Source organism: Trichomycterus rosablanca, chromosome 4 (genome assembly GCF_030014385.1).
Source record: "Trichomycterus rosablanca isolate fTriRos1 chromosome 4, fTriRos1.hap1, whole genome shotgun sequence".
Classification (NCBI taxonomy): domain Eukaryota; kingdom Metazoa; phylum Chordata; class Actinopteri; order Siluriformes; family Trichomycteridae; genus Trichomycterus; species Trichomycterus rosablanca.
The window spans coordinates 8,399,825-8,424,549 of NC_085991.1; the positions used below are offsets into that span (position 1 = coordinate 8,399,825).

At 40.6% G+C, this 24,725-nt stretch overlaps 1 protein-coding gene across 1 annotated transcript in view; it reads left to right on the forward strand.

Moving 5' to 3' along the window:
- Nucleotides 1-24,725, forward strand: part of tnr (tenascin R (restrictin, janusin)) — a 227,485-nt gene that overhangs the window by 154,540 nt on the left and 48,220 nt on the right. The window contains exons 3-6 of the mRNA XM_062993920.1: nucleotides 2,948-3,411; nucleotides 11,689-12,165; nucleotides 16,199-16,462; nucleotides 22,286-22,401. Of these exons, the coding sequence (XP_062849990.1) occupies nucleotides 2,961-3,411; nucleotides 11,689-12,165; nucleotides 16,199-16,462; nucleotides 22,286-22,401 (1,308 nt within the window). The 5' untranslated portion in view covers nucleotides 2,948-2,960. The remainder of the gene's footprint in view (nucleotides 1-2,947; nucleotides 3,412-11,688; nucleotides 12,166-16,198; nucleotides 16,463-22,285; nucleotides 22,402-24,725) is intronic.

A 24,725-nucleotide genomic window follows, 5' to 3' on the forward strand; every position in this document is an offset into this window, starting at 1 on the left:
TCCACATTCAGTCGAATGAAATTGTATTTTGTTAAAAAGACTGTGGGGTTAGGCACTGCCAAGATCTGCTTATTTCCCATAAGCCCATTTTCCAGAAATAGGCATCTAGGTAACTTATATTAGCTAGCATGTGCTGAAATACTGTATGTCCATAATTACAGTTAATAACTAATTATAATCTGCTGCTTACTGCTGCAAGCAGTATGATATGTGTGAAGCTTTTTACCTGTCTTTAGGGGCAAAATGGACATGTGTTATGTGAGAAACGTTAAGTAACTTGCGTTTCTCACATGCCCAGTCTGAGGCCACTTCTTTTCACCTGCCATTGCATTTACATTTATATTTTCGGCTTTTATCCAAAGCAACTTGCAGTACTGTGACAATATGCTGTCTAAGCAATTGAGGGTTAAGAGTCTTGCTTAAGGGACCAACAGTGGCAACCTGGCTGTGGTGGGGTTTGAACCAGCAACCTTCTGCTTACTAGTAAATGTAAATACTAGTCCAATACCTTAACCACTAAGCTACAACTGCCAACACTGCTGGGTTCCCAAACAGATCAGTATCACATACAGAGAGCCCCAAGACATTAAGTCTGACCAACCAGAGTTACAACAATTGCCCAAAAAAGTGTGTGTGTCTACCCTGTGAAGGACTGGCAACCTGTCCTTTTCGTCTTTGGTCCGGAGCACACGGCATCCATTTTTTCCAAAAAAAGACCTGGAATGCTGATTAATCTGACCACAATACAGGTTTCAACTGTGTGATGGTCCATCCTAGATGCCTCCGAGCCCAGAGAAATTGACGCCGCTTCTGGACATGGTTAACATAAGGCTTCTTTTTTGCACAGTAAAGTTTTAAGTGGCATTTGTGCATGTAACTCTATATTGTAGTGCTTGACAAAGGTTTGCTAAAGTAATCCCTCACCCATGTGGTTATATCAGCTATTGTTGAGTGACGGTTCTTGATGCAGTTCCGTCTGAGGGATCGAAGATCACGGGCGTTCAGCTTAAGCTTGCACCCTTGGCCTTTACGCACTGAAATTCCTCCCGATTCCTTGAATGGTTTAATAATATTATGCACTGTAGAGGGAGAAATATGCAAATCCATCCTAGTCTTTCTTTGAGGTACACTGATTTTAAACATTTCAATCATTTTCTCATGCATTTGTTAACAAACTGGAGATCATCTGATCATCTTTGCTCCTCAAAGACTCCTTTCTCTCAATCTCTATCTAATTAGATGCCAAGCATTTGTGAACTGCCATGTTCAAGTTCCTCTGTTGCTGTTTTGCTTGTGACTACTTCGCATAAAACCTCCTTGTCACTCACTTATCTACTCCCTCACTCACCCCTGGGGAAATTTAGAGGAGTCAGTTCACGTGTTTTGGAATGAGACATAGTGAATAGACGCTGGGAAAACACTCTCAACACACACATTAAGTGGAGATTGAATCAAGCCTGGGTTAATGAAGCCAAGCAATGGTGGCAACACTACCCGCTGTGACATGGAGCTACCCATTTTAGAAAATGGTCTTTAATAATAAAATGAATTAGCTTTGTAATGATGAACCAGTCAGTTAGAGAACGTAGATAAAGTGATATAGCGAGGGACGTGATATCATTCATTGGTGATACATAAACTTGTCAGCGTTCATTATGGCAGAGGAATGTGAAAGCATCCTTTGGGATTTTGAAGGAATAGTGAAATTAATTCCTGTCAGAGGATCATAAGCTCATCAGTATGCATCCCAATTCCTCCATTAGGCTTGCAATTGGCCCCATTGTGTACATGTTGCTATATATACACACCGATCAGCCATAACGTTTTCCATTTTATTAGCTCCACTTACCATATAGAAGCACTTTGTAGTTCCATAATTACTGACTGTAGTCCATCTATTTCTCTACATACTTTTTTAGCCTGCTTTCACCCTGTTCTTCAATGGTCAGGACCCCCACGGGACCACCACAGAGCAGGTATTATTCAGGTGGTGGATCATTCTCAGCCCTGCAGTGACAATAACATGGTGGTGGTGTGTTAGTGTCAGACACAGCAGTTTTAAAATGCCGTGTCCACTCACTGTCCACTCTATTAGACACTCCTACCTAGTTGGTCCACCTTGTAGATGTAAAGTCAGAGACGATCGCTCATCTATTGCTGCTGTTTGAGTTGGTCATCTTCTAGACCCTCATCAGTGGTCACAGGACGCTGCCCACGGGGCGCTCTTGGCTGGATATAATTTGGTTGGTGGACTATTCTAAATCCAGCAGGGACAGTGAGATGTTTACAAACTCCATCAGCGCTGCTGTGTCTGATCCACTCATACCAGCACAACACACACTAACACACCACCGCCATGTCAGTGTCACTGCAGTGCTGAGATCATCCACCACATAAATAATACCTACTCTGTAGTGGTCCTGTGGGGGTCCTGACCATTGAAGAACAGGGTAAAAGCAGGCTAAAAAGTATGCAGAGAAACGTATGGACTACAGTCAGTAATTGTAGAACTACAAAATGCTTCTATATAGTAAGTGGAGCTGATAAAATGGACAGTGAGTGTAGAAACAAGGAGGTGGTCATAATATTATGCCTAATCAGTATATATAAAGGGGGGATTCCTCTTAACCTTCCTTCAGAGAAGGGGTATGTTAGTCATGGCTCTCCTCAGTCAGGGTGAAAGTCAACATCAGTAGAGAGGAACGTAACGCAATTGGGTAATTGGCGATGATGACGCTGCCATTGTAAACACAGGACGATAAACAATCAGCGATTTAGGTGACAAAAAGGGAATCGTAGCTGCCGGTCTGAACCTAGGGTTAGAATGATGCCAGTCTAACAGTAAGGACTATAAGATATAAGAAGCACACTGTTTCAGAGAAGTAAACATTTCAAGTACTATGGTGCCACAAGTCAGTTATATAATATGTGTCCTTTGTTTTTTTAGACCCTGCAGCCTAATGTGCAGATCCATCATGGTCCTGGGTCATTCTCTGCTCAGCCTGGCACTGCTGTTCCTCAACGTCCATGCTGTTCCCGTCCATGACGACAAGGTGGTATACACAGCCAGGGTCAGACGGCAAGCCTCGGATGGTAACGGCATCAACCAGAGCCAGCCCATGATCTTCAACCACGTGTACAACATCAACGTCCCTCTAGAGACCCTGTGCTCGGCTAATCTGGAGTCCACAGAGGATGATAAACCGGTGGAGGAATACCAGGAGCAAACGGCGGACTCAGACAGCCAGGTTACCTTCACCCATCGCATCAACATCCCCAAAGCGGCATGCGTGTGTCCGACTATCAACATACTGCAACAGCTGGCCAGCCGCATAGAAATTCTGGAGAGAGAGATCGTACTGTTGAGAGCACAGTGTAGTGGTACTTGCTGTGGAGAAAACTCTGGCGTAGGTGAGTCAAATATTTGACATCTCTGCTCTTGAGATTAGACCTTGATGTTTCCAAAAGCATTGGATCACCAGACCTTGGGGCTTTCAGAGGAATCTGAACTTGCAAGCGTTCTGGCATTGTTATCTAACGCACTACATTAGGACTACCTCTATCTTTTACTCACCGCCAATCAAGATTAACCTCTTTAACCTGGAGAAAACACATCCATTAGTCCCAAATTAATTTAAATGTGGGCATGTCATGCTTTTCTTCTTTTATCTTCTCTGATCAAGGACAGCCTGAGCACGACATGCCTCTCTGACACGTGTCCAATCTGCGGCTGCTTCTTTTATATATATATATACAGTATATGTATATATATATATATATATATATATATATATATATATACAGTGTATCACAAAAGTGAGTACACCCCTCACATTTCTGCAAATATTTCATTATATCTTTTCATGGGACAACACTATAGACATGAAACTTGGATATAACTTAGAGTAGTCAGTGTACAGCTTGTATAGCAGTGTAGATTTACTGTCTTCTGAAAATAACTCAACACACAGCCATTAATGTCTAAACAGCTGGCAACATAAGTGAGTACACCCCACAGTGAACATGTCCAAATTGTGCCCAAATGTGTCGTTGTCCCTCTCTGGTGTCATGTGTCAAGGTCCCAGGTGTAAATGGGGAGCAGGGCTGTTAAATTTGGTGTTTTGGGTACAATTCTCTCATACTGGCCACTGGATATTCAACATGGCACCTCATGGCAAAGAACTCTCTTAGGATGTGAGAAATAGAATTGTTGCTCTCCGCAAAGATGGCCTGGGCTATAAGAAGATTGCTAACACCCTGAAACTGAGCTACAGCATGGTGGCCAAGGTCATACAGCGGTTTTCCAGGACAGGTTTCACTCGGAACAGGCTTCGCCAGGGTCGACCAAAGAAGTTGAGTCCACGTGTTCGGCATCATATCCAGAGGTTGGCTTTAAAAAATAGACACATGAGTGCTGCCAGCATTGCTGCAGAGGTTGAAGACGTGGGAGGTCAGCCTGTCAGTGCTCAGACCATACGCCGCACACTGCATCAACTCGGTCTGCATGGTCGTCATCCCAGAAGGAAGCTGACGCACAAGAAAGCCAGCAAACAGTTTGCTGAAAACAAGCAGTCCAAGAACATGGATTACTGGAATGCCCTGTGGTCTGACGAGACCAAGATAAACTTGTTTGGCTCAGATGGTGTCCAGCATGTGTGGCGGCGCCCTGGTGAGAAGTACCAAGACAACTGTATCTTGCCTACAGTCAAGCATGGTGGTGGTAGCATCATGGTCTTGGGCTGCATGAGTGTTGCTGGCACTGGGGAGCTGCAGTTCATTGAGGGAAACATGAATTCCAACATGTACTGTGACATTCTGAAACAGAGCATGATCCCCTCCCTTCAAAAACTGGGCCGCATGGCAGTTTTCCAACACGATAACGACCCCAAACACAACCTCCAAGATGACAACTGCCTTGCTGAGGAAGCTGAAGGTAAAGGTGATGGACTAAACCCAATTGAGCACCTGTGGCGCATCCTCAAGTGGAAGGTGGAGGAGTTCAAGGTGTCTAACATCCACCAGCTCCGTGATGTCATCATGGAGGAGTGGAAGAGGATTCCAGTAGCAACCTGTGCAGCTCTGGTGAATTCCATGCCCAGGAGGGTTAAGGCAGTGCTGGATAATAATGGTGGTCACACAAAATATTGACACTTTGGGCACAATTTGGACATGTTCACTGTGGGGTGTACTCACTTATGTTGCCAGCTATTTAGACATTAATGGCTGTGTGTTGAGTTATTTTCAGAAGACAGTAAATCTACACTGCTATACAAGTTGTACACTGACTACTCTAAGTTATATCCAAGTTTTATTTCTATAGTGTTGTCCCATGAAAAGATATAATAAAATATTTGCAGAAATGTGAGGGGTGTACTCACTTTTGTGATACACTGTATATATATATATATATATATATATATATATTCCCCTTTTTCTCCCCCTTTAGCGCATCCAATTGTTCAATTTCCACCGTGCTTCCTCTCTGTCAATGCCGAACCCTGCCCTGACCGAGGAGATCAAAACTAACCCATATCCCCTCCGAAACATGGGCAACAGCCGCCTGCATTTTTTCACCTACACATTGATGAGTGTTGTGCCACCTAGCATTGCATGCGGAGAGACACACCCTAAGGGCACTCTTCCTCATCTCTGTGCAGGCGCCTCTAATCAGCCGGCAGAGGTTGTGATCGCATTCTGACAGATACCCCTTTTCCACCGACGCGACACGAAGCCCGTTCCGGTTCCCGAACTTGACTTTGAACCGGTTCCGCGTGTTTCCACCGGAAAAAAGAGGTTCCAGACAGCGAACTGGCAGGCCAATCTGGCACCACAGAATACTTGGTTTTTCAGCCCGAACCGTGACGTCACCTGTGGGCGTGTCATGTTGTACAGCATAGCGACAGCTCGTATGGAGCTTAATGCTGCATTTTTATCTTTTAAAGTTCACCTGGTATAATTTTGAGCCAGTTTGCCGCTGATATTTTCAAAGCGCCTTTAAGAACGTGAATTGTGTGATATTACGTGATAAAAGTGACCCGGACAGAACGAAAAACGGACTTAGTGATCGCATATTGCAGCGGGGTTCTCTACCATTTAAAAAAAAATTTAGAATCATGTCATTTGATGGGAACACTGATGAATCCTTACATTACCCAAAGCTAATGAGTGGAATATGTTTAACATTAAAACCACCTCTACACTCACTGTCCATTTTATCAGCTCCACTTACCATATAGAAGCACTTTGTAGTTCTACAATTACTGACAGTAGTCCATCTGTCTCTCCACATACTTTTTTAGCCTGCTTTCACCCTGTTCTTCAATGGTCAGGACCACTACAGAGCAGGTATCATTAAGGTGGTGGATGATTCTCATCACTGCAGTGACACTGACATGGTGGTGGTGTGTTAGTGTGTGTTGTGCTGGTATGAGTGACTCAGACACAGCAGCACTGCTGGAGTTTTTAGACTGAGAATAGTCCACCAACCAAAAATATCCAGCGTCCTGTGACCTCTGATGAAGGTCTAGAAGATGACGAACTCAAACAGCAGCAATAGATGAGCGATCGTCTCCAACTTTACATCTACAAGGTGGACCAACTAGGTAGGAGGGTCTTATAGAGTGGACAGGTATTTAAAAACTCATACCAGCACAACACAAACTAACACACCACCACAATGTCAGTGTCACTGCAGTGCTGAGAATGATTCACCACCTAAATAATACCTGCTCTGTGGTGGTCCTGGGAGAGTCCTGACCATTGAAGAACAGCATGAAAGGGGACAAACAAAGCATGAAGAGAAACAGATGGACTACAGTCAGTAATTGTAGATTTACAAAGTGCTTCAATATGGTAAGTGGAGCTGATAAAATGAACAACGAGTTGAGAAGCTAGGAGGTGGTTTTAATGTTATGGTTGATCGGTGTATACTGGACATATGACCCTCAAATTGTGTCTATAGGATTTAGGCACTAATGTTGGACAAGAATGGCTTGGCTTCAAATTGACAATTGAAATTCATTCCAAAGCTGTTTAATCTGGTTGAGGTCAGAGTTTAGTGCAAACCACAAAATTTTACCCACACCAATTTTGTCAAACTATGTCATAGTGTATCTTTTTTCTACTGCATAGCCTGTTTTACAGCCACTGCAACCTCAGAGTTGCTAAGGACAGTGTAAGACTACACTTGCACATAGTCTTTGTCTCCCTGAGGACAAAACTACATTCCGCTTTTAGCACGGCACTACATATTTATGTTGAAAAGAAAACAAAAAGAAAGAAACAAAGTGCAGCCTTCAGCATGATTTTATAACCCCTCTCTAAGACACATACATAGGGCTTTTCCACCAAAATAACCATGGTTCTTGAACCGGTTCTGTTCAGGTTTCTTAGAACCTTGGTGTTCTGTAGAGAACCGACGCGCGTTTACACCAGTTTTTGAGAACCAAGTCTCAATCAACGGTGGGCGTTGCTTAATGAAAGTTAAGAGTAGTAACATGATGGCGGAGCATGTAGCTGATGTGCGATCAGCTGTTGGTGATAAGAAGACGTAGACATGTTTGTCGCAGTTGTTGTTTTCTTTAGTTCGTTGACGTGAGAAGTGCTTTGCGCTTCGCTCTCACCGCGACTCTCGGCACAAATAGCCGATTTGCTCAGCGCTCGACTCGAGAAATAAAACATCACTAAAGTTCCACAACACGAACATCCATTTGTGTGAAATAACCATCAAATCTACCCAAAAATACAATACATATATAGCTGGATTTACTTCACGTGTGGTGTTTATGCAGCTCGGGGTTCTGAATCTTCTCGGGAGAGTCGAAACGTAAAAAATAAAGTGTAACGTGGCTAAATGTACAAAAAATTAGACATAGAAACACTAAATTTCTTTCCGTTATTACAGGTTATAAGAGCTCTGTGCTGCCCAAATTCATCAGTCATTGTTTTAGTACAATAAGCCACGTTACACTTTATTTTTCGCGTTAAGCGTCGTTTGTACTGTCCGGGTCACTTTTATCACGTCATATCACACAATAAAATATGAAAATATCAGCAGCAAACTGGATCAAAATTTAATCAGGTGAACTTAAAAAGATTTTAAAAAATGCAGCGACGAGCTCCATACGAGACACCAGCACAGTGGTTTAGCAAAGCACCCAAACCTCTACACTCTGACATGCCCACCGATTACGTCACGGTTCGCAAAAAAAAAAAACAAGTATTCTGTAGTGCCAGATTGGCCCGCTAGTTCGCTCTCTTTTTTTCGGTGGAAACACACGGAACCGGTTCAAAATCAAGTTCGCGAACCAGAACCGGAACCGTTCCGCGTCGGTGGAAAAGGGGTCACAGTGGATTCAGAACCCTTGACCTTTTGCACACTATATTATGGTCTGGATTTGATTACAAAGAGATATAATAGTGACAAAAATATTAAATCCTTTATTTAATACTTTGTTGAAATCCATTTGACAGCAATTATAGCAAAGCAAGTCTTATCAGATTTGTTTTTAGCAGTTTTGTGCACCTGGATTTGGGCGGTTTATCCTGTTGTTCATGTCAGATTGAATAGTGAGCATAGTGAACTGCCATTTTCAGGTCTCACTATGAATGTTTGATTGTTTGGGGTTAAATTCCAGGCTCTGGTTTGACCACTGAATGACATTCAGAGACCTGTCCAGGAGCCACTCCGGTTGTGTTTTGGCTTTATGCTTCCGGTCTTTGTGTTGTTGAAATGTGAACACTGCACATGATTCACATATTCTTCTTTTTGTTGCGGTTTACAAATGCAGTTTGTAGTAAATCGATTCTTTTAATCATCTACCATGTTAGAACTAATTCAAGAAGCAGTTAAAATACACTACAGCTATTTTTTATCCTGCAGGCCAGGTTGTATTCTACCTTACTTGATTTATTTTTAAAGGAGTAATTCAAAAGCAGATAAGGAAAAAAGAAAATCTGATACACCGTAAGAAGGACCATAACTAGATTTTAAGCTCCAGCTATTTGTCATTGTCCTGTAGTAAAGCGTGATATAAACTAAAAAAAAATCAAGAGCTCTGGGACAATAATTATCTTCTCTGATTTGTATATAATAATGGCACATTCTGAATAGATGTCCATGTTATGGCTGATAAGACTGATGTCCTTTAAAAATAATAAATCATAAATCTTACTTAAGTCTTTAGTTTGGTGAATACTGAATAAAGTATTAATTTAAACCCCCATTAAACTGTAGAAGTGTATTAGCCAAGATGCCAACACAAACAATAATAGGCTTTGGACTTATACAACCAGTATGGCAGGCAGTTAAAACCTGTTAGCTAATAAATGTACAGTTGTTGTAGAGACTTTGTAAACAGTTGTGCTGCTTTAATGAATAAACAAAGTAATAAACTTAAAAAACACACCAAACGAAACTAAACCATAAGCCACAGAAAACCTGAAACACAGAGGTCCAGACCTGAGCAGAAACCGAAAGATGGCTTGGTGCAACTCCACCAGCTACTCAATCCACCAATGAGTTACAACCCAAATGTTAACCACAATAACAAGAGAGGGGAACACAAAACGCAGCAGCAGATAAATATTCAAGAGGCTGCTACACCTCCTAAATTCTTGAGAACCAGAGCTGAAGACTGCTAGCAAGGAAACTAGCAAAACTTAAGACTAGGAAGCTAGCAAAGGAAGACAGTCATTAGAGACCATCCATGGGTAAAGAATGATCATAACAGGTACAAAACCAGAAAGCTGCCTTGCTGACCCCCTGAATTCTTGAAAACCAGAGCTGAAGACTACTTGCAAGGAAGGTATCAAAAGAGGACAGTCATCTGAGACCACCAATGGTTAAAGAGTGATCATAAGAGTGATGACGCAACCTTGGAGTAACTGGTTCGGCATGGCAATGGATGGCCTCCTACCTGGAAGGGTGCTCCTACCTCCATGCACTCTCTCAACTGGTGTTCCTCAGGGCTTAGTACTTGGCCCACTTCTATTCTCTATCTACACCCGCTCTCTTGGTAAGGTCATAGCCTCCCATGGCTTCTCTTACCACTCCTATGCAGATGATAATCTCAGCTCGCATCTCAGCATGTCTACTATAGATGTCAGCTCATCATCTAAAACTCAATCCCAGCAAGACAGAACTGTTACTTATTCCTGAAGATCAATCTCCAACCCAGGACCTAATCATCTCTCTTGATGACTCCCAGATCAGACCATCTGATCATGTAAGGAGCCTTGGTGTTGTCTTGGATAACCAGCTGACCTTCTCTCCTCATGTAGCCAACATGACAAGATCGCGCCGGTTCCTCCTCTACAACATCAAGAAGATTCGTCTATTTCACTCCATGGAAGCTACTCAGATTCTTGTCCAGTCACTTGTAATCTCACGGTTGGACTACTGCAACTCCCTCCTGGCAGATGCTCCCTCCTATGTCCACTATTAAACCCTTGCAGCTCATTTAAAATGCAGCTGCTCGCCTGGTTTTTAACCAACCTAAACACTGCCACATCACCCAACTGCTGCGTTCTCTTCACTGGCTTCCTGTAGCTGCCCACATTCAGTTTAAAACTCTGATGCTCGCCTACAAAGCCAAAAATGAACCAGCCCTAAGTTACCTTCAAGGTCTAATCAAACCCCGCTCTGTACCACACAACCTCCGAGCCTCTAGTCTCGCTCAACTTGATCCTCCACCCAGGGCTCGAGGAAAATGAGCATCAAGGCTCTTCTCTGCACCAGTTTTTAAGAATTCAGGGGGTGGATGCGGCAGCTTTCTGGTTTTGTACCTGTTATGATCATTCTTTACCCATTAGTGGTCTCTGATGACTCTTCTTTTGCTAGCTTACTTGCTAGTAGTGTTCAGCTCCGGTTTTCAAGAATTTAGGGAGTGGACGAGGCAGCTTTCTGTTCTGAGAGCCACACTAACCATCCATCTGCACTTTCTCCACTCTTCAGGTCTACCTAAGATGTTACAGGTAGAATTAATTATCAAAATCAAAGCATTTACACACCTGACCACTAACTTGCCATTCTAAAACCAATACAGAGGCATTAATATAGTGTCCGTCAGAATTTGTGCTGAGTACACAAAGAGCATTTGTGAGGTCAGGCACTATTGGACAAGAAGGTTTGGCTCACGGTCTACATTTCAAATGGACCTTTCATTGTAAACAGGGACTCAGTCATGTCAAAACAGGACAGAGCCAAAACAGAAGCACCAAAACACCTTGGGTTAGTTACCAAGTTCATGACCTGGTTGACTGTTGTCGTGGAAAAAAATAAGGTGAGATGATAAATAAAAATAAAGGTTACAGTTGACTGGATTGGAGAATTTATTGGCATGATCGTGGGTTCTCACAGCAGTGTATCTGTAAAGAACAAGGAACAGAGCTGTGCCACTACCTTCATATTATACATTGGGTGTTGGACTTTGGAACCTCCATTCTGTGCTAACTGTTTTTTCTTATAGTTGCAACAGCTTTATAACAGCTTAATGACATACTCTCTGTAGAATAAATGGCAATACAGAAAAATGCAGTGCTTACGATCTGGGGTTCGAATCTTCACCGTGCCATTGGCTAACGTCCAAGGGAGTAGATGACCCAAACAGTCTACCCGTTGGGAGTTGTGATTGTTGTAATACATAAAGCAATTCCATACCAATATCATTACTTAATTTTCCCCTCTAGGGCACCTGGATTTGGCTCCTCAATGCAGTGGTCACGGCACCTTCAGCATGGATGTATGTGGCTGTATTTGCGACGAAGGCTGGACAGGGAAGAACTGCTCAGAGCCACGCTGCCCGGCTAACTGCTCCACTCAGGGTCTGTGTGTCGACGGAGAGTGTCTTTGCAACGGCGACGCCGGCGCTGAGAATTGCTCGGAGCCCAGGTGTCCTAGAGACTGCTCGGGTCAGGGAGTGTGCATCGACGGAGAGTGTATGTGTGAGGAAGCCTACACCGGTGACGACTGCTCTGTGACCAGATGTTTAAACGACTGCTCCGAACAGGGGCTCTGTGTTAATGGGACGTGCCAGTGCAGGCCAGGGTTTTCGGGCGAAGATTGCTCACGCATCTCCTGTGCCAACAACTGTAGTCACAAGGGCAGATGTAAGGATGGGTTCTGCGTGTGCCAGGAAGGCTATGTTGGAGATGAGTGTGCTTCAGGTAAGTGCTATTTAAACAGTTTTTTTGCAAAATGCTAATCAAGTTAGAGCCTGTCTGCCATAGAGAAAGGGCACATGGCGTAATTATGGAACCTCTGCCACTGCCTTCCCAAATTTGGATGGCAGATGGGGCAGGGAGGTAAGTTCCTCTTAACTAACTGTCACCTGCAGCTTGCTGAGCATTAATTCGCTCCAGGTGGGAGTGTTTCTATACATCACGGTTTCTTCCTACAGATTTGCCAGCTCATTGAATTCAGGTGTTCCAATCACTTCTATGGCCACAGGTGTATAAAACCAAGCACCTAGGCATGCAGACTGCTTCTACAAACATTTGTGAAAGAATGGGTCGCTCTCAGGAGCTCAGTGAATTCCAGCGTGGTACCGTGATGCCTCCTGTGCAACAAGTCCAGTCGTAAAATTTCCTCGCTACTAAATATTCCACAGTCAACTGTCAGTGGTATTATAACAAAGTGGAAGCGATTGGGAACGGGATGGGATTGGGTAAAGTTTGGTGGAGGGGAGATTATGGTGTGGGGTTGATTTTCAGGAGTTGGGCTCGGCCCCTTAGTTCCAGTGAAAGGAACTCTTAATGCTTCAGCATACCAAGAGATTTTGGACAATTTCCTGCTCCCAACGTTTGGGGATGGCCCCTTCCTGTTCCAACATGACTGCACACCAGTGCACAAAGCAAGCTCCATAAAGACATGGATGAGCGAGTTTGGTGTGGAAGAACTTGACTGACCTGCACAAAGTCCTGACCTCAATAATGTGCTTCTGGAAGAATGGTCAAAAACTCCCATAAACACATTCCTAAACCTTGTGGAAAGCTTTCCCAGAAGAGTTGAAGCTGTTATAGCTGCAAAGGGTGGGCCGACATCATATTAAACCCTATGGATTAAGAATGGGACGTCACTCAAGTTTATATGCGTGTGAAGGCAGACGAGCGAATACTTTTGGCAATATAGTGTAGGTCAATTTTGGGCTTTCTCTTATGGTTTTAAGTTTGAGATTCGCAGACGATACTCCCAATGGTGTCTGTAGGAATGTTCAAGGTCTTGGAAATCTACCCATTGTCCTTTTGGTGTAGTCCAATGATTTCCTCTCTCAGCTTTTGTGACAGCTCACTTGAATCTCTAGATAGTGTTTATATAACACATCACAGTTGAAGCAATTGAAGCCTCATTATTGAGTTTCCAATGGGTCAGTCGTGCTATAACCCAACTTTAGGTTATACAGACTAGCAGTGGGCTTTAAGATCAGCAATATTAGACAGGGTTTGAATATATGTGATAATTTCAGCTACACTAAAATAGTAATAAAATAATTTCAGACTGCAACTATGTACTGTAGATTTAATTGTTGAGGTAAGCAGGCACACTACATGCTCAGGTGGTGCATGTATCACACCAGTGAGATTGAATCTCAGCTCTGCTACATGGACAAAGATTGGTTCGTCCATTGGGTTGGTTGCCAGAGGGGATTCCTTATAACTGATTCTATTATGAGACAGGGGACAATGGGGATCAGTGCGTGACTTTCCTGTATGAACTCGTCTCTTGCAGTTGAAAAGAAGCAGTCGGCTACTGCACACGTGTCGTAGGGGGCGTGTGTTAGTCACGGCTCTCTTTGGTCAAAGTGGAAGTAAAAAATTACCTCCTGTAATTTCAGCATGAATAATTAATTCGAATTACTTTATTATTATGGAAATAATAAGAGGAAAACACGTGTATGTGGCAGCAAGGAACAAAACGGTACTCTGTACCCCAGACCTGAGCTGCAAAATTGGTGATGGCTGAGGGCCTAACATCATTCATTTGTCTTCAGTCACATTCGCTCACAAAGACACTATGCTCACTTGCTCTCACAGTGGGTTCTGAGGGGAAAAAAAAGTATGCCACGTTGTAAACAGCTGTCACCTAATCTGAAACGAGAGCGAGATGAAAGGAGAGAAAGGCCAAATTATATTACCCATCTGACGCTCTGCTCATTCTTCTTCAAGACCTGGTAGGGGCGAAATTGCTCATTTCATTTCAATTAGGGGGAAATGGCAGGGTCTTCCAAGAGAGGGGACAGAGATTACAGAAAAGGGCGGTTCAATTATTCTGCTGTGCCTCAATTCGGGAGGGACATTATGGATTCAGGCAGGTGACAGTAAACAACAAAAGAGCAATGTGGGCAAGAGATGTCTGATGGAGAATTGCTTAGGACTGAGCTATTTAGTGATACACAATAGAATAATGTAATATTATTTATTGTTGAATATACACCGATCAGCCACCAACTATCAGCTCCACTTACCATATAGAAGCACTTTGTAGTTCTACAATTACTGTCTAGTCCATCTATTTCTCTGCATGCTTTGTTAGCCCCCTTTCATGCTGTTCTTCAATGGTCAGGACACCCACAGGACAACTACAGAGCAGGTATTATTTGGGTGGTGGATCACTCTCAGCACTGCAGTGACACTGACATGGTGCTGGTATGAGTGGATCAGACACAGCAATGCTGTCACTGCTGGACTGAGAATAGTCCACCAACCAAATATACCCAGCCAACAGTGCCCTGTGGGCAGCGTCGTCCTGTGACCACTGATGACGGTCTAGAAGATGACCAACTCAAACAGCAGTAATAGATGAGCGATCGTCTCTGACTTTACATCTACAAATTTGATGAACCCACGCTGAAGGTCTATTATCTTGGTATTTTCTGATATTGGTTGATGTAGTTGATTCACTTCTGGTGAACTATAGTGGTGGTGGGAGCTTCCTCACCTTGGTCTGCTTCTGAGATCTGCTTCAACAACTAAATCTCTTTCTGTTGACTTTTGCACTTTTGTAGGGGGCAAATCAAATTTGGGTCCATTCTCCAAAACCCAACGTCTCAAGTTGATCTGTATGACATCACAAAAAATCTCACGTATGCCAATAACCTATTGATTTTCCCGTCCCATCACATGTGATTGTTGTTTAATTTTCTTAATTAAAGGCAACGTGACTCACCTCTAGGCTCACTTAGGCCCCCTAATACCCCTTTTCCACCGACGCGGCACGGAGCCCATTCCGGTTCCCGAACTTGATTTTGAACCGGTTCCGCGTGTTTCCAAAAAAGAGGTTCCAGACAGCGAACTAGCGGGCCAATCTGGAACCACAGAATACTTGGTTTTTCAGCCCGAACCGTGACGTCCGTCAGTGGGCGCGTCATGTTGTACAGCATAGCGCGTTCGCAACAATGGCATCAGCTGGGGTCTCGTATGGAGCTTAATGCTGCATTTTTATCTTTTAAACTTCACTTGATTACATTTCGAGCCAGTTTGCCGTTGATATATTCAAAGCGCCTTTAAAAAGGTGAACTGTGTGATATAACGTGGTAAACGTGACCCGGACAGAACGAACACCGCTTAACATGAAAAATAAAGCGTGAAGCTTTTTCAACTGCCCGAGCTGCATAAACACACGTGAAGTAAATCCAGCCAAACACAGATACATGTTGTATGTTAGACTGGATTTGATGTTTATTTCACACAGATGGATGTTCGTGTTGTGGAATTTTAATGATGTTTTATCGCTCAAGCGGAGAGCTGAGCAAATCGGTTATTTGCACCAAGAGTCGCGGTGAAAGCGAAGCTCAAAACACGTCACGTCTTCTTATCACCGATAGTTAGATTGATGCTTTTTACATAAAAATGAACATCTGTAACAGCAGCACAAATGCTCGCACATAATCCACACACTCCGGCATGATATTACTTCTCTTAACTCTTAGTAATAACGCCCACCGATGATGACGCTGCTTGGTTCTCAAAAACTGGTGGAAACGCACGTCGGTTCTCTACAGAACACCAAGGTTCTAAGAAACCTGAACAGAACCGGTTCAAGAACCATGGTTTTTTTGGTGGAAAAGGGGTATAGGTGGCTCCAGCCCTGGCTGAGAACCTGAGAACTGGTTTTAGGAACAGGAATGAACCAAGATACAAAGAACACTCTCGTTTCATATATTTGTCTAACTCACATCTTCCCCCACTTGTGTCTTTACAGTGGCACCACCCTTAAATTTGCAGGTTCGAAGAGTGACCGAGCATACCATTGACCTGGAATGGGAGGGGTCACCGATCGTAACGGACTACATAATCACTTACGTTCCGACGAGCCCCGGTGGAATACAGCAGGAGTTAAGGGTTCGGGGGAACGTGACCACCATCATCGTCAGAGAGCTGGAGCCGGGCCTGGAGTACAACATCAACGTGTACACGGTGATTGATGAAGTCATCAGCGTGCCTATCGGCACCGTCGTCTCGACCTGTGAGTTCGTTTTTTTGACTGGGTTATCAGCAATCCCCACCCTACAAGACACTATCAATTAATAAGTATTTAGTTTCGTTTAGGGCAAATGAATAGGAATATACTCTGGGTTTGCTAACAAACACACTTGGCATTGATGAAAGCGTTTAATACACAGTGTACAGATCTGATCTTATGGTTGGGTAACTCCCCTAAATGCTTTGCTTAGCTCCCTCACAGTCCAGCACTGGGCTCTAAAGTGCAAATGCTCTCTCCCCAAGCTTCTTCCTAGCTTATTGCTTCTAGAAACCATTAGCATACAACTCCTAAAGTGTCACAATGGGCTGCTTCGACTGTACCATCCTAACATAGCTATCAAAGTCCCTCTCAAGCACCACAGGTGATAAATAATTGGTAATCAACTTGGTAATAACATACAAGAGGGCAGGAGGAGCAGTAATTGGTCATGTCCGAGAGACGGAGAGAGCTTATAGTCCGGATTTAGCACCATCTGATTTCCACCTTTTTACACGCTCAGAGAAGCTTTAAGGGGAAGAAGATTGTCATGTGATGATGATGATGTGAAAGCAGCGGTGCATCAGTGGCTATGCATGTTTGCCAATTGTCTGTGTGGGTTCCCGCCAGGTACTCCAATTTCCTCCCACAGTCCAAAGACGTGCAGTCAGGTTAATTGGAGATACTAAAATTGCCCTAGGTGTGAATGTCTTTGTGTGCCCTGTGATAGACTGGCAACCTGTTTGGGGTGTTTCCTGCCTTAAGCCCAGTGAATTGTACCCATCGCGACCCTGAATTGGATAAAGGGGTGGTAAAACAGATAATACATGAATGAATAGTAGTAATTGTAATAGTAATAGTAGTAACAAACCCTGGACAGGATGCCAACAGCCACATAGACACTCATGTCTGTATGTGGAGACCAACTATGGATGCCAGTGCAAGTATGCTACCATAATTTACCGCAGCGCCACCTGAGCGCCCTCCTTAATAATAATAAAAATAATAATAATAGTGATCCTAAATAACCTCTAAGTCATTATTTACATTATCTGCATTTAGCAGACGCCTTTATCCAAAGCGACTTACATTACAGTTACAGTAAACAGTCGGAGCAATTGAGGGTTAAGGGCCTTGCTTAAGGGCCCAACAGCAGCAACCTGGCAGTGGTGGGACTTGAATCAGTGACTTTCTGATTACTAGTCTAGTACCTTAACCACTAGGCTGGAGACCCTAATCACATTCAAGGAGGGTATATTTGCCTGACACATGCACAGATTCACACCTGAGGCCAGTCTTGCGCAGGGAGAACTGGGTTCCTCCACTTCTGTACAGGTGCCTCGGGCTACTATCCAGGGTTTTTACTCAACGTCCAAGACCTCACCCCCTGTCTTAGTCTGTTTTTTTTTTTTTTCAATCAGCAAACTAGTGGCAATTTTTTGTCTTCAGGCACTGTCAGTTGTGCCTACTAGGGGGCGCCCGGTCAAGATTCAAACTCTGAGTTTGTTAGCCGAATTGTTGTCTCTTTCTTAACCTTATAGAAAAGAGAGATGTAGTTCAATCAGAGATGTTGTCCAGTCTGATAAAGTGTATAAACTGAAATTACTTCAAAATAAAAATTCCAATTAATGTTTAAAACAAAGTAAAAACGTGAGATGAAAAAAATATACAATAAAACAACAATAAAAATATATTTCTACTATGATTATTGTTAATAATAATAATAATAATAATAATAATAATAATAATCATTATAATAATAATAATAATAAATTGATGGTGCACAATAAAAAAATAAAAAAAACGTATTGGCTAGTAAATCATTCAAATATTTCTATTTTTAATAATATTAGTAATATTTAAAATAGAAAATTGACTACTACTTCTGCTGGGGATGATTACACATGGACGAATAAGAGAGATGAAGCAGAGACAAGAGGGATGTGTACACAAATAAATAAAGTAAATAAGTAAAAAAATTATTATTATTATCATTGTTATTATTATTGATAATAATAGTAATAATAATAGAATTGATAATAATAATATCATAATAATAATAATAATGATCATAGAATTGATAATGATAATAATAATAATAATAATAGAATTGATAATAATAATGATAATAATAATAAAATTGATAATCATAATAATAATAATAATAGCATTGATAATAATAATAATAATCATAATAATAGTAATAGAATTGATAACAATAATAATAATTAAAATAATAATAATAATAGCATTGATAATAATAATAATAATATTAATAATAATAGCATTGATAATAATAATAATAATAATAATAATAATAATAATAATAGCATAGAGTAGTACCACACACACTCTATACATCAGAACAATTCTACTGTTAAAATCAGTTGGGCGTTCTTCATGAAAACCCTAATAAGCTAGTTAAGCTTCTGTCGCATGAGTTATTGCAAATAGTTTAGAGATAATCACATGAATAGGAGGAAATTAAATCTGAGAGGAATCAGGGCATGTAATTGGCTTCTCACTGTTATCAACATGAGCTGGTCATGCCTATCTTAACACTTGTAATCAGGAATGACAGATGCAATGAGATTTAAATCCAACAAGCACTCTCAGAGCATATGGAGAAGATAATCCTATAGAGCTTAACGATCTGTTATTGAAAAGGCTTTATTCAGCGTTTTAAAGGTTTAAAAACGTTTAAGGATTACTGTGTAATGTTTACTTTTTTGAGGAGGCTTATCAACATTGTATAGGAAAATTTGTCATATTTTTTTTCATATGTATAAAACTTATTTTAACAAAGCAAATAATAAAAAAGTTATTATTCATTTTATTTTTATTATAAATGTTTAATGCTGGGTATATTAGGCAGCAAGTGAACATTTTATCCTCAAAGTTGATGTGTTAGAAGCAGGAAAAATGGGCAAGCGTAAGGATTTGAGCGAGTTTTGACAAGGGCCAAATTGTGATGGCTAGACGACTTGGTCAGAGCATCTCCAAAACTGCAGCTCTTGTGGGGTGTTCCAGTGGTCAGTATCTATCAAAAGTGGTCCAAGAAAGGAACAGTGGTAAACCGGCGGCAGGGTCATGGGCCACCAAGGCTCATTGATGCACGTGGGGAGCGAAGGCTGGCCCGTGTGGTCTGATCCAACAGACAAGCTACTGTAGCTCAAATTGCTGAGGAAGTTAATGCTGGTCCTGATAGAAAGGTGTCAGAATACACAGTGCATCATAGTTTGTTGTGTATGGGGCTGCATAGCCGCAGACCAGTCAGGGTGCCCATGCTGACCCCTGTCCACCGCCGACAGCGCCAACAATGGGCATGTGAGCATCGGAACTGGACCACGGAGCAATGAAAGAAGGTGGCCTGGTCTGATGAATCACGAGACAGTGTGATGCTTTGGGCAATGTTCTGCTGGGAAACCTTGGGTCCTGCCATCCATGTGGATGTTACTTTGACATGTACCACCTACCTACGGTATTCCCTGACGGCTGTGGCCTCCTTCAGTCACAACACAGTATTAACAACAAGGACAGAGGTGCAATAGGCTAGGTTCATTGTATGCCAATGCTAATGGTTAAATGGTAAAACTAACTCTAGTCTGTGCTGTGTATTGTAGCTTCCATTTATTTTGTCATTTAATTAATGGGTGTTGTTTAATGAATCCTGTGAAATGTGGCACGAAAAACCCAGTGAAACCCGAGGTCCGTGAAATTAAGGGCTCGACATATAACAGATCCCTAGACTAAACTAATCTAACCACTAACTTAGGCAAACAGGAAATGCTAACACAAATGCCATTAACTAAGCTAATGGCTACGCTAAGCTAGGATAGAACAGACACCAGAACTAGGACAAGCATGGACAGTGGCAACATTAGCCATGAAAGGAGCCAGAATAAACATAATAAGCATAAACAGGTTTTAATTCACGGATACTGCCAGGACAGACATGAGGAACAGGTGGGGGGGGTGATTACACAGGGATGAATCAGGGAGCTGAGGCGGAGACAGAAGAGTGTGTACACAGTAACAGAAGGAGCCATGTGCCCGGCCACACATGGCTCTGATTGTTACAGAATGTGCACAGGCAGCTTAAATGTATTTTTTTTTAGAAATTTTCCAAAGTTTACATTTCATAAATGGCTTACTTGTGACTGAATGCAATGTAAGCAATTGAGGGTTAAGGGCCTTGTTCAGTTGGGGCCCAACAGTAGCTTGGCGGCTTGACTCCTGTCCTGCTTTCAATGGCCCGTCAAGAAAATGTAAATAAATAAATAAATAATACAGAAATAAATAAAAATCATTTAATTATTATTAATAAATAATTATATTTATTCTAAATATTATCTATATTAACAATAAATAATACTAATAATAATAATAATAATAATAATAGAATTCATAATAGAATTAAAAACAAAGAAATAAAAATAATACTAATAATAATACTAATAAAATTCATTATAAAATTAAAAAACAACTAAATAATAATAACAATAATAATGATAATAATAATAATAATAATAATAATAAAAATAATAAATTAATAATGCTAATACTACTGCTAATAATATAATGCATAATAGAATTAAAAACAACAAAATAATAATAATAATAAAAATAATAATAATAAATTAATAATACTAATACTATTAATAATATAATTCATAACAGAATTAAAAACAAAATAATAATAATAATAAGTCATTCAAATATTTCCATTTGTTTAATAATATTAGTTATTAATCTTGAAAATAAAAATATGACTATTATTTTTGCTGAGGAAAATACAGTAGAACACAACACAGGGATGAATAAGAGACATGAAGCAGAGACAAGAGGGATGTGTACACAAAAAAATAAAAAAATATTATTATTATTGTTATTAGTTATAAAAAAAAATTAAGGTACATTCATGCATCATTTATTTGATTCATTTGGTGAAAACAGTGGAAATATTTAGTAATAAATCAGTGCCCATGTATACAAACGCTCTTGTAAATCAATGGGCACCAATTCCCAAAGACATACTCCCCCACAGTTTTGTGAGAAGCCTGAAGAAGTTTTGTGAGAAATCAGATTTATTTTGCTTTATACGGTATTTGTTTTTGAAATAGGGTGTCCAGCTTAAGGTACATTAACATTGCAAAACGGAGTCATTTAGAATATGATTCATGAGTCATTTATATGATTCATGTAGTGAAAACAGTGGGAATCTTTAGTGCCCAGCTATACAAATGCCCTTCTGATTGAATGGGCACCAATTCCCATAGACATATTCTCCCAGTCTTGTGAGGAGCCTTCTCAAAAGAGTCACTCTTGTTACATCTAAAAAAAAAAAATCACATAAAGATCAGTCTATTTATATATGAATATAAATATGTACTTATATATAATCATTTCATATGCACAACTAATAATCTTATGCTAGATCCAAAACAGAGTCATTCAGAACATGATTCATGAGTCATTTATATGATTTATGAGTCATTTATATGACTAAAAATCACATATTTTAACACTGTTTGTTTTTGAAATGGGATGTTCATCAAGATCCATCGTGTCCAAATACTTTTGAGCATATAGCATATATTTTGTTTGCTGTAGCATTTTCTGATGCAAAAATCGCTCTGGTTTAGATCTATTCCACCCACCAAATATTTGAAAGCTCATTTACATGACCCATGCTGTGTTTATCTTTTTGACTCTCATATATCATAATCTTCCAAAAGCCAGGGAGTGGTGAACTTATTTTACATAAAACGTTGATATATCTTGCATACCAAGGGCAGAGGCGATAATGCATCATTTTATGTCTTTTAGATCTCTCGAATCCGGATGGTTTACTATTTAAATCCATCACGGAGACATCCATAGAAGTTCAATGGCAGCCCTTTGACTACCTGTTCGATGGATGGGAGATAAGTTTTATTCCCAAGGTAAGGCTTTTTTTCTTTTTCTTTTGAAGTTTAAATTGAAATGGATTTTGTTTTTCCTTTCACCCCTTTATAAGATATTCAAACAGGCGAGGGAATAAATGGGCCCTGCGTTCATAAGGAATAAAAACAAACCTTGATCTCCTCTCTTTGCAACTACAGCCGTTATTGTCAGACTTCTACGTTTGACAAATGTGCCTTTCTCTGTTTACCAGACCTGTGGTGAGCCTTCGGGGTCACGCACCGCTGCCAAGTGTTAGTAACTCTAAAGCTTGTAAACATAATAGTAATTTAGCAACCTGAACTGTACAAATGATGACAGAAACCAGAAAATGTTGAATTGTGGTTTTAAAAGAAATGTATGTATAATATAAATACATGTCTACAGAGTTTTGACCAAAAGATATATACTTTATTTATCCTAAAGGGAAATTATTGATTATTAATATAACAATACAATATTACAATTATTATTTATTTATTTATTTTTAATTTTGCCTTTGTCTTTCACCCATGCTGGAAGGAATTGTATAAATTACAAATTATATTTATTTATTTGTATTTATTTTTTATGTATTAAAAATACTTAAACTAGTCTTTATATATTTATATTTTTTTTTTATTTTTTTTTATTTTTTTTTAATTTACTTACTTTGATTTTTTAGAAAAATATTGTTAATATATACTTTATTTATTTTCATTTATGTATTTATTTATTCGTGCATTTATTTATTCATTTATTTGTATTATTTGTTTATTTTTAATTTTGCCTTTTACCCATGCTGGAAGGAATTGTATTTATAACAAATATTATTTATTTATTTGTTTATTTATTTATTTGTATTTTTTATTTTTGTTTATTTTTATTTAGATTTTTTACAAATATATTGTTAATATATACTTTATTTTTATACTTCACTTGTCAGTGGTCATAGACCTTAGATATTGTGGCGTCGCGAGACGTAGGAAAACAAAATGCTCTTTTACTTTTGGGAGATTAGCTCCTGTATGAATCATAAGGGCATGGAAAAAGAGGCCAGATCTGATACACGGCAGATCCCTCCTACATACAGAAGAAATAAAAATGAACACATAGGTATCATGTCCCACGCACTTAACAAAAATAGTAACTTTACTACTCCATCACAACACAAACACAATAGGTGTTATACGCTACAACTACTTACACCAACGCTATTTACACCAACGCTACTAAACAATTCAACCATTAAACCCAAGCTCACCACAGTACGTTAAACATAATAAACGTCTAAACACATTTTCCCAATGTTTGGGCCAAATGCTTCCCACAGTGTTATTAAATTTAGGCATTGAGGTTGGGACAGTAACGCATTTACCACTTTGTAAGGTTGCCATTCCTTTTCACCACACTTAAAAGACGTTTTGGCACCGAGGAGACCAAGTGATTTAGTGTTTCAGCTTTTATTTGGTCTCATTCTTCCTGCAAACACGTCTTAAGATGTGCAACAGTACGGGGTCATCGTCGCATTTTTCCTTTCAAAATTCTCCACACATTCTCTATTGGGGACAGGTCAGGACTGCAGGCAGGCCAGTCCAGTACCCGTACCCTCTTCTTCCGCAGCCATGCCTTTGTAATGTGTGCAGCATGTGGTTTTGCATCGTCTTGTTGAAAAATGCATGGACGTCCCTGGGTAAGATGACGTCTTGATGGCAGCACATGTTGCTCTAAGATCTCAATGTACTTTTCTGCATTAATGCTGCCATCACAGAAGTGTAAATGACCTTTGCCAAGGGCACTGACACAGCCCCATACCATGACAGACCCTGGCTTTTGGACTTGTTCCTGATAACAGTCTGGATGGTCTTTTTTCGTCTTTGGTCTGGCACATGCCGTCCATTTTTTTTCCAAAAAAAGACCTGGAATGCTGATTCATCTGACCACAATACATGTTTCCACTGTGTGATGGTCCATCCTAGATGCCTCAGAACCCAGAGAAGTTGACGCCGCTTCTGGACATGGTTAACATAAGGCTTCTTTTTTGCACAGTAAAGTTGCATTTGTGCATGTAACTCTGTATTGTAGAGCTTGACAAAGGTTTGCCAAAGTAATCCCTGAGATCACGGGCGTTCAGCTTAAGCTTGCGCTCTTGGCCTTTATGCACTGAAATTCCTCCCGATTCCTTGAATGGTTTAATGATATTATACACTGTAGAGGGAGAAATATGCAAATCCCTTCCAATCTTTTTTTGAGGTACATTGTTTTCAAACATTTCAATCATTTTCTCACACATTTGTTGACAAACTGGAGATCCTCTGATCATCTTTGCTGATCAAAGTCTCAGCCT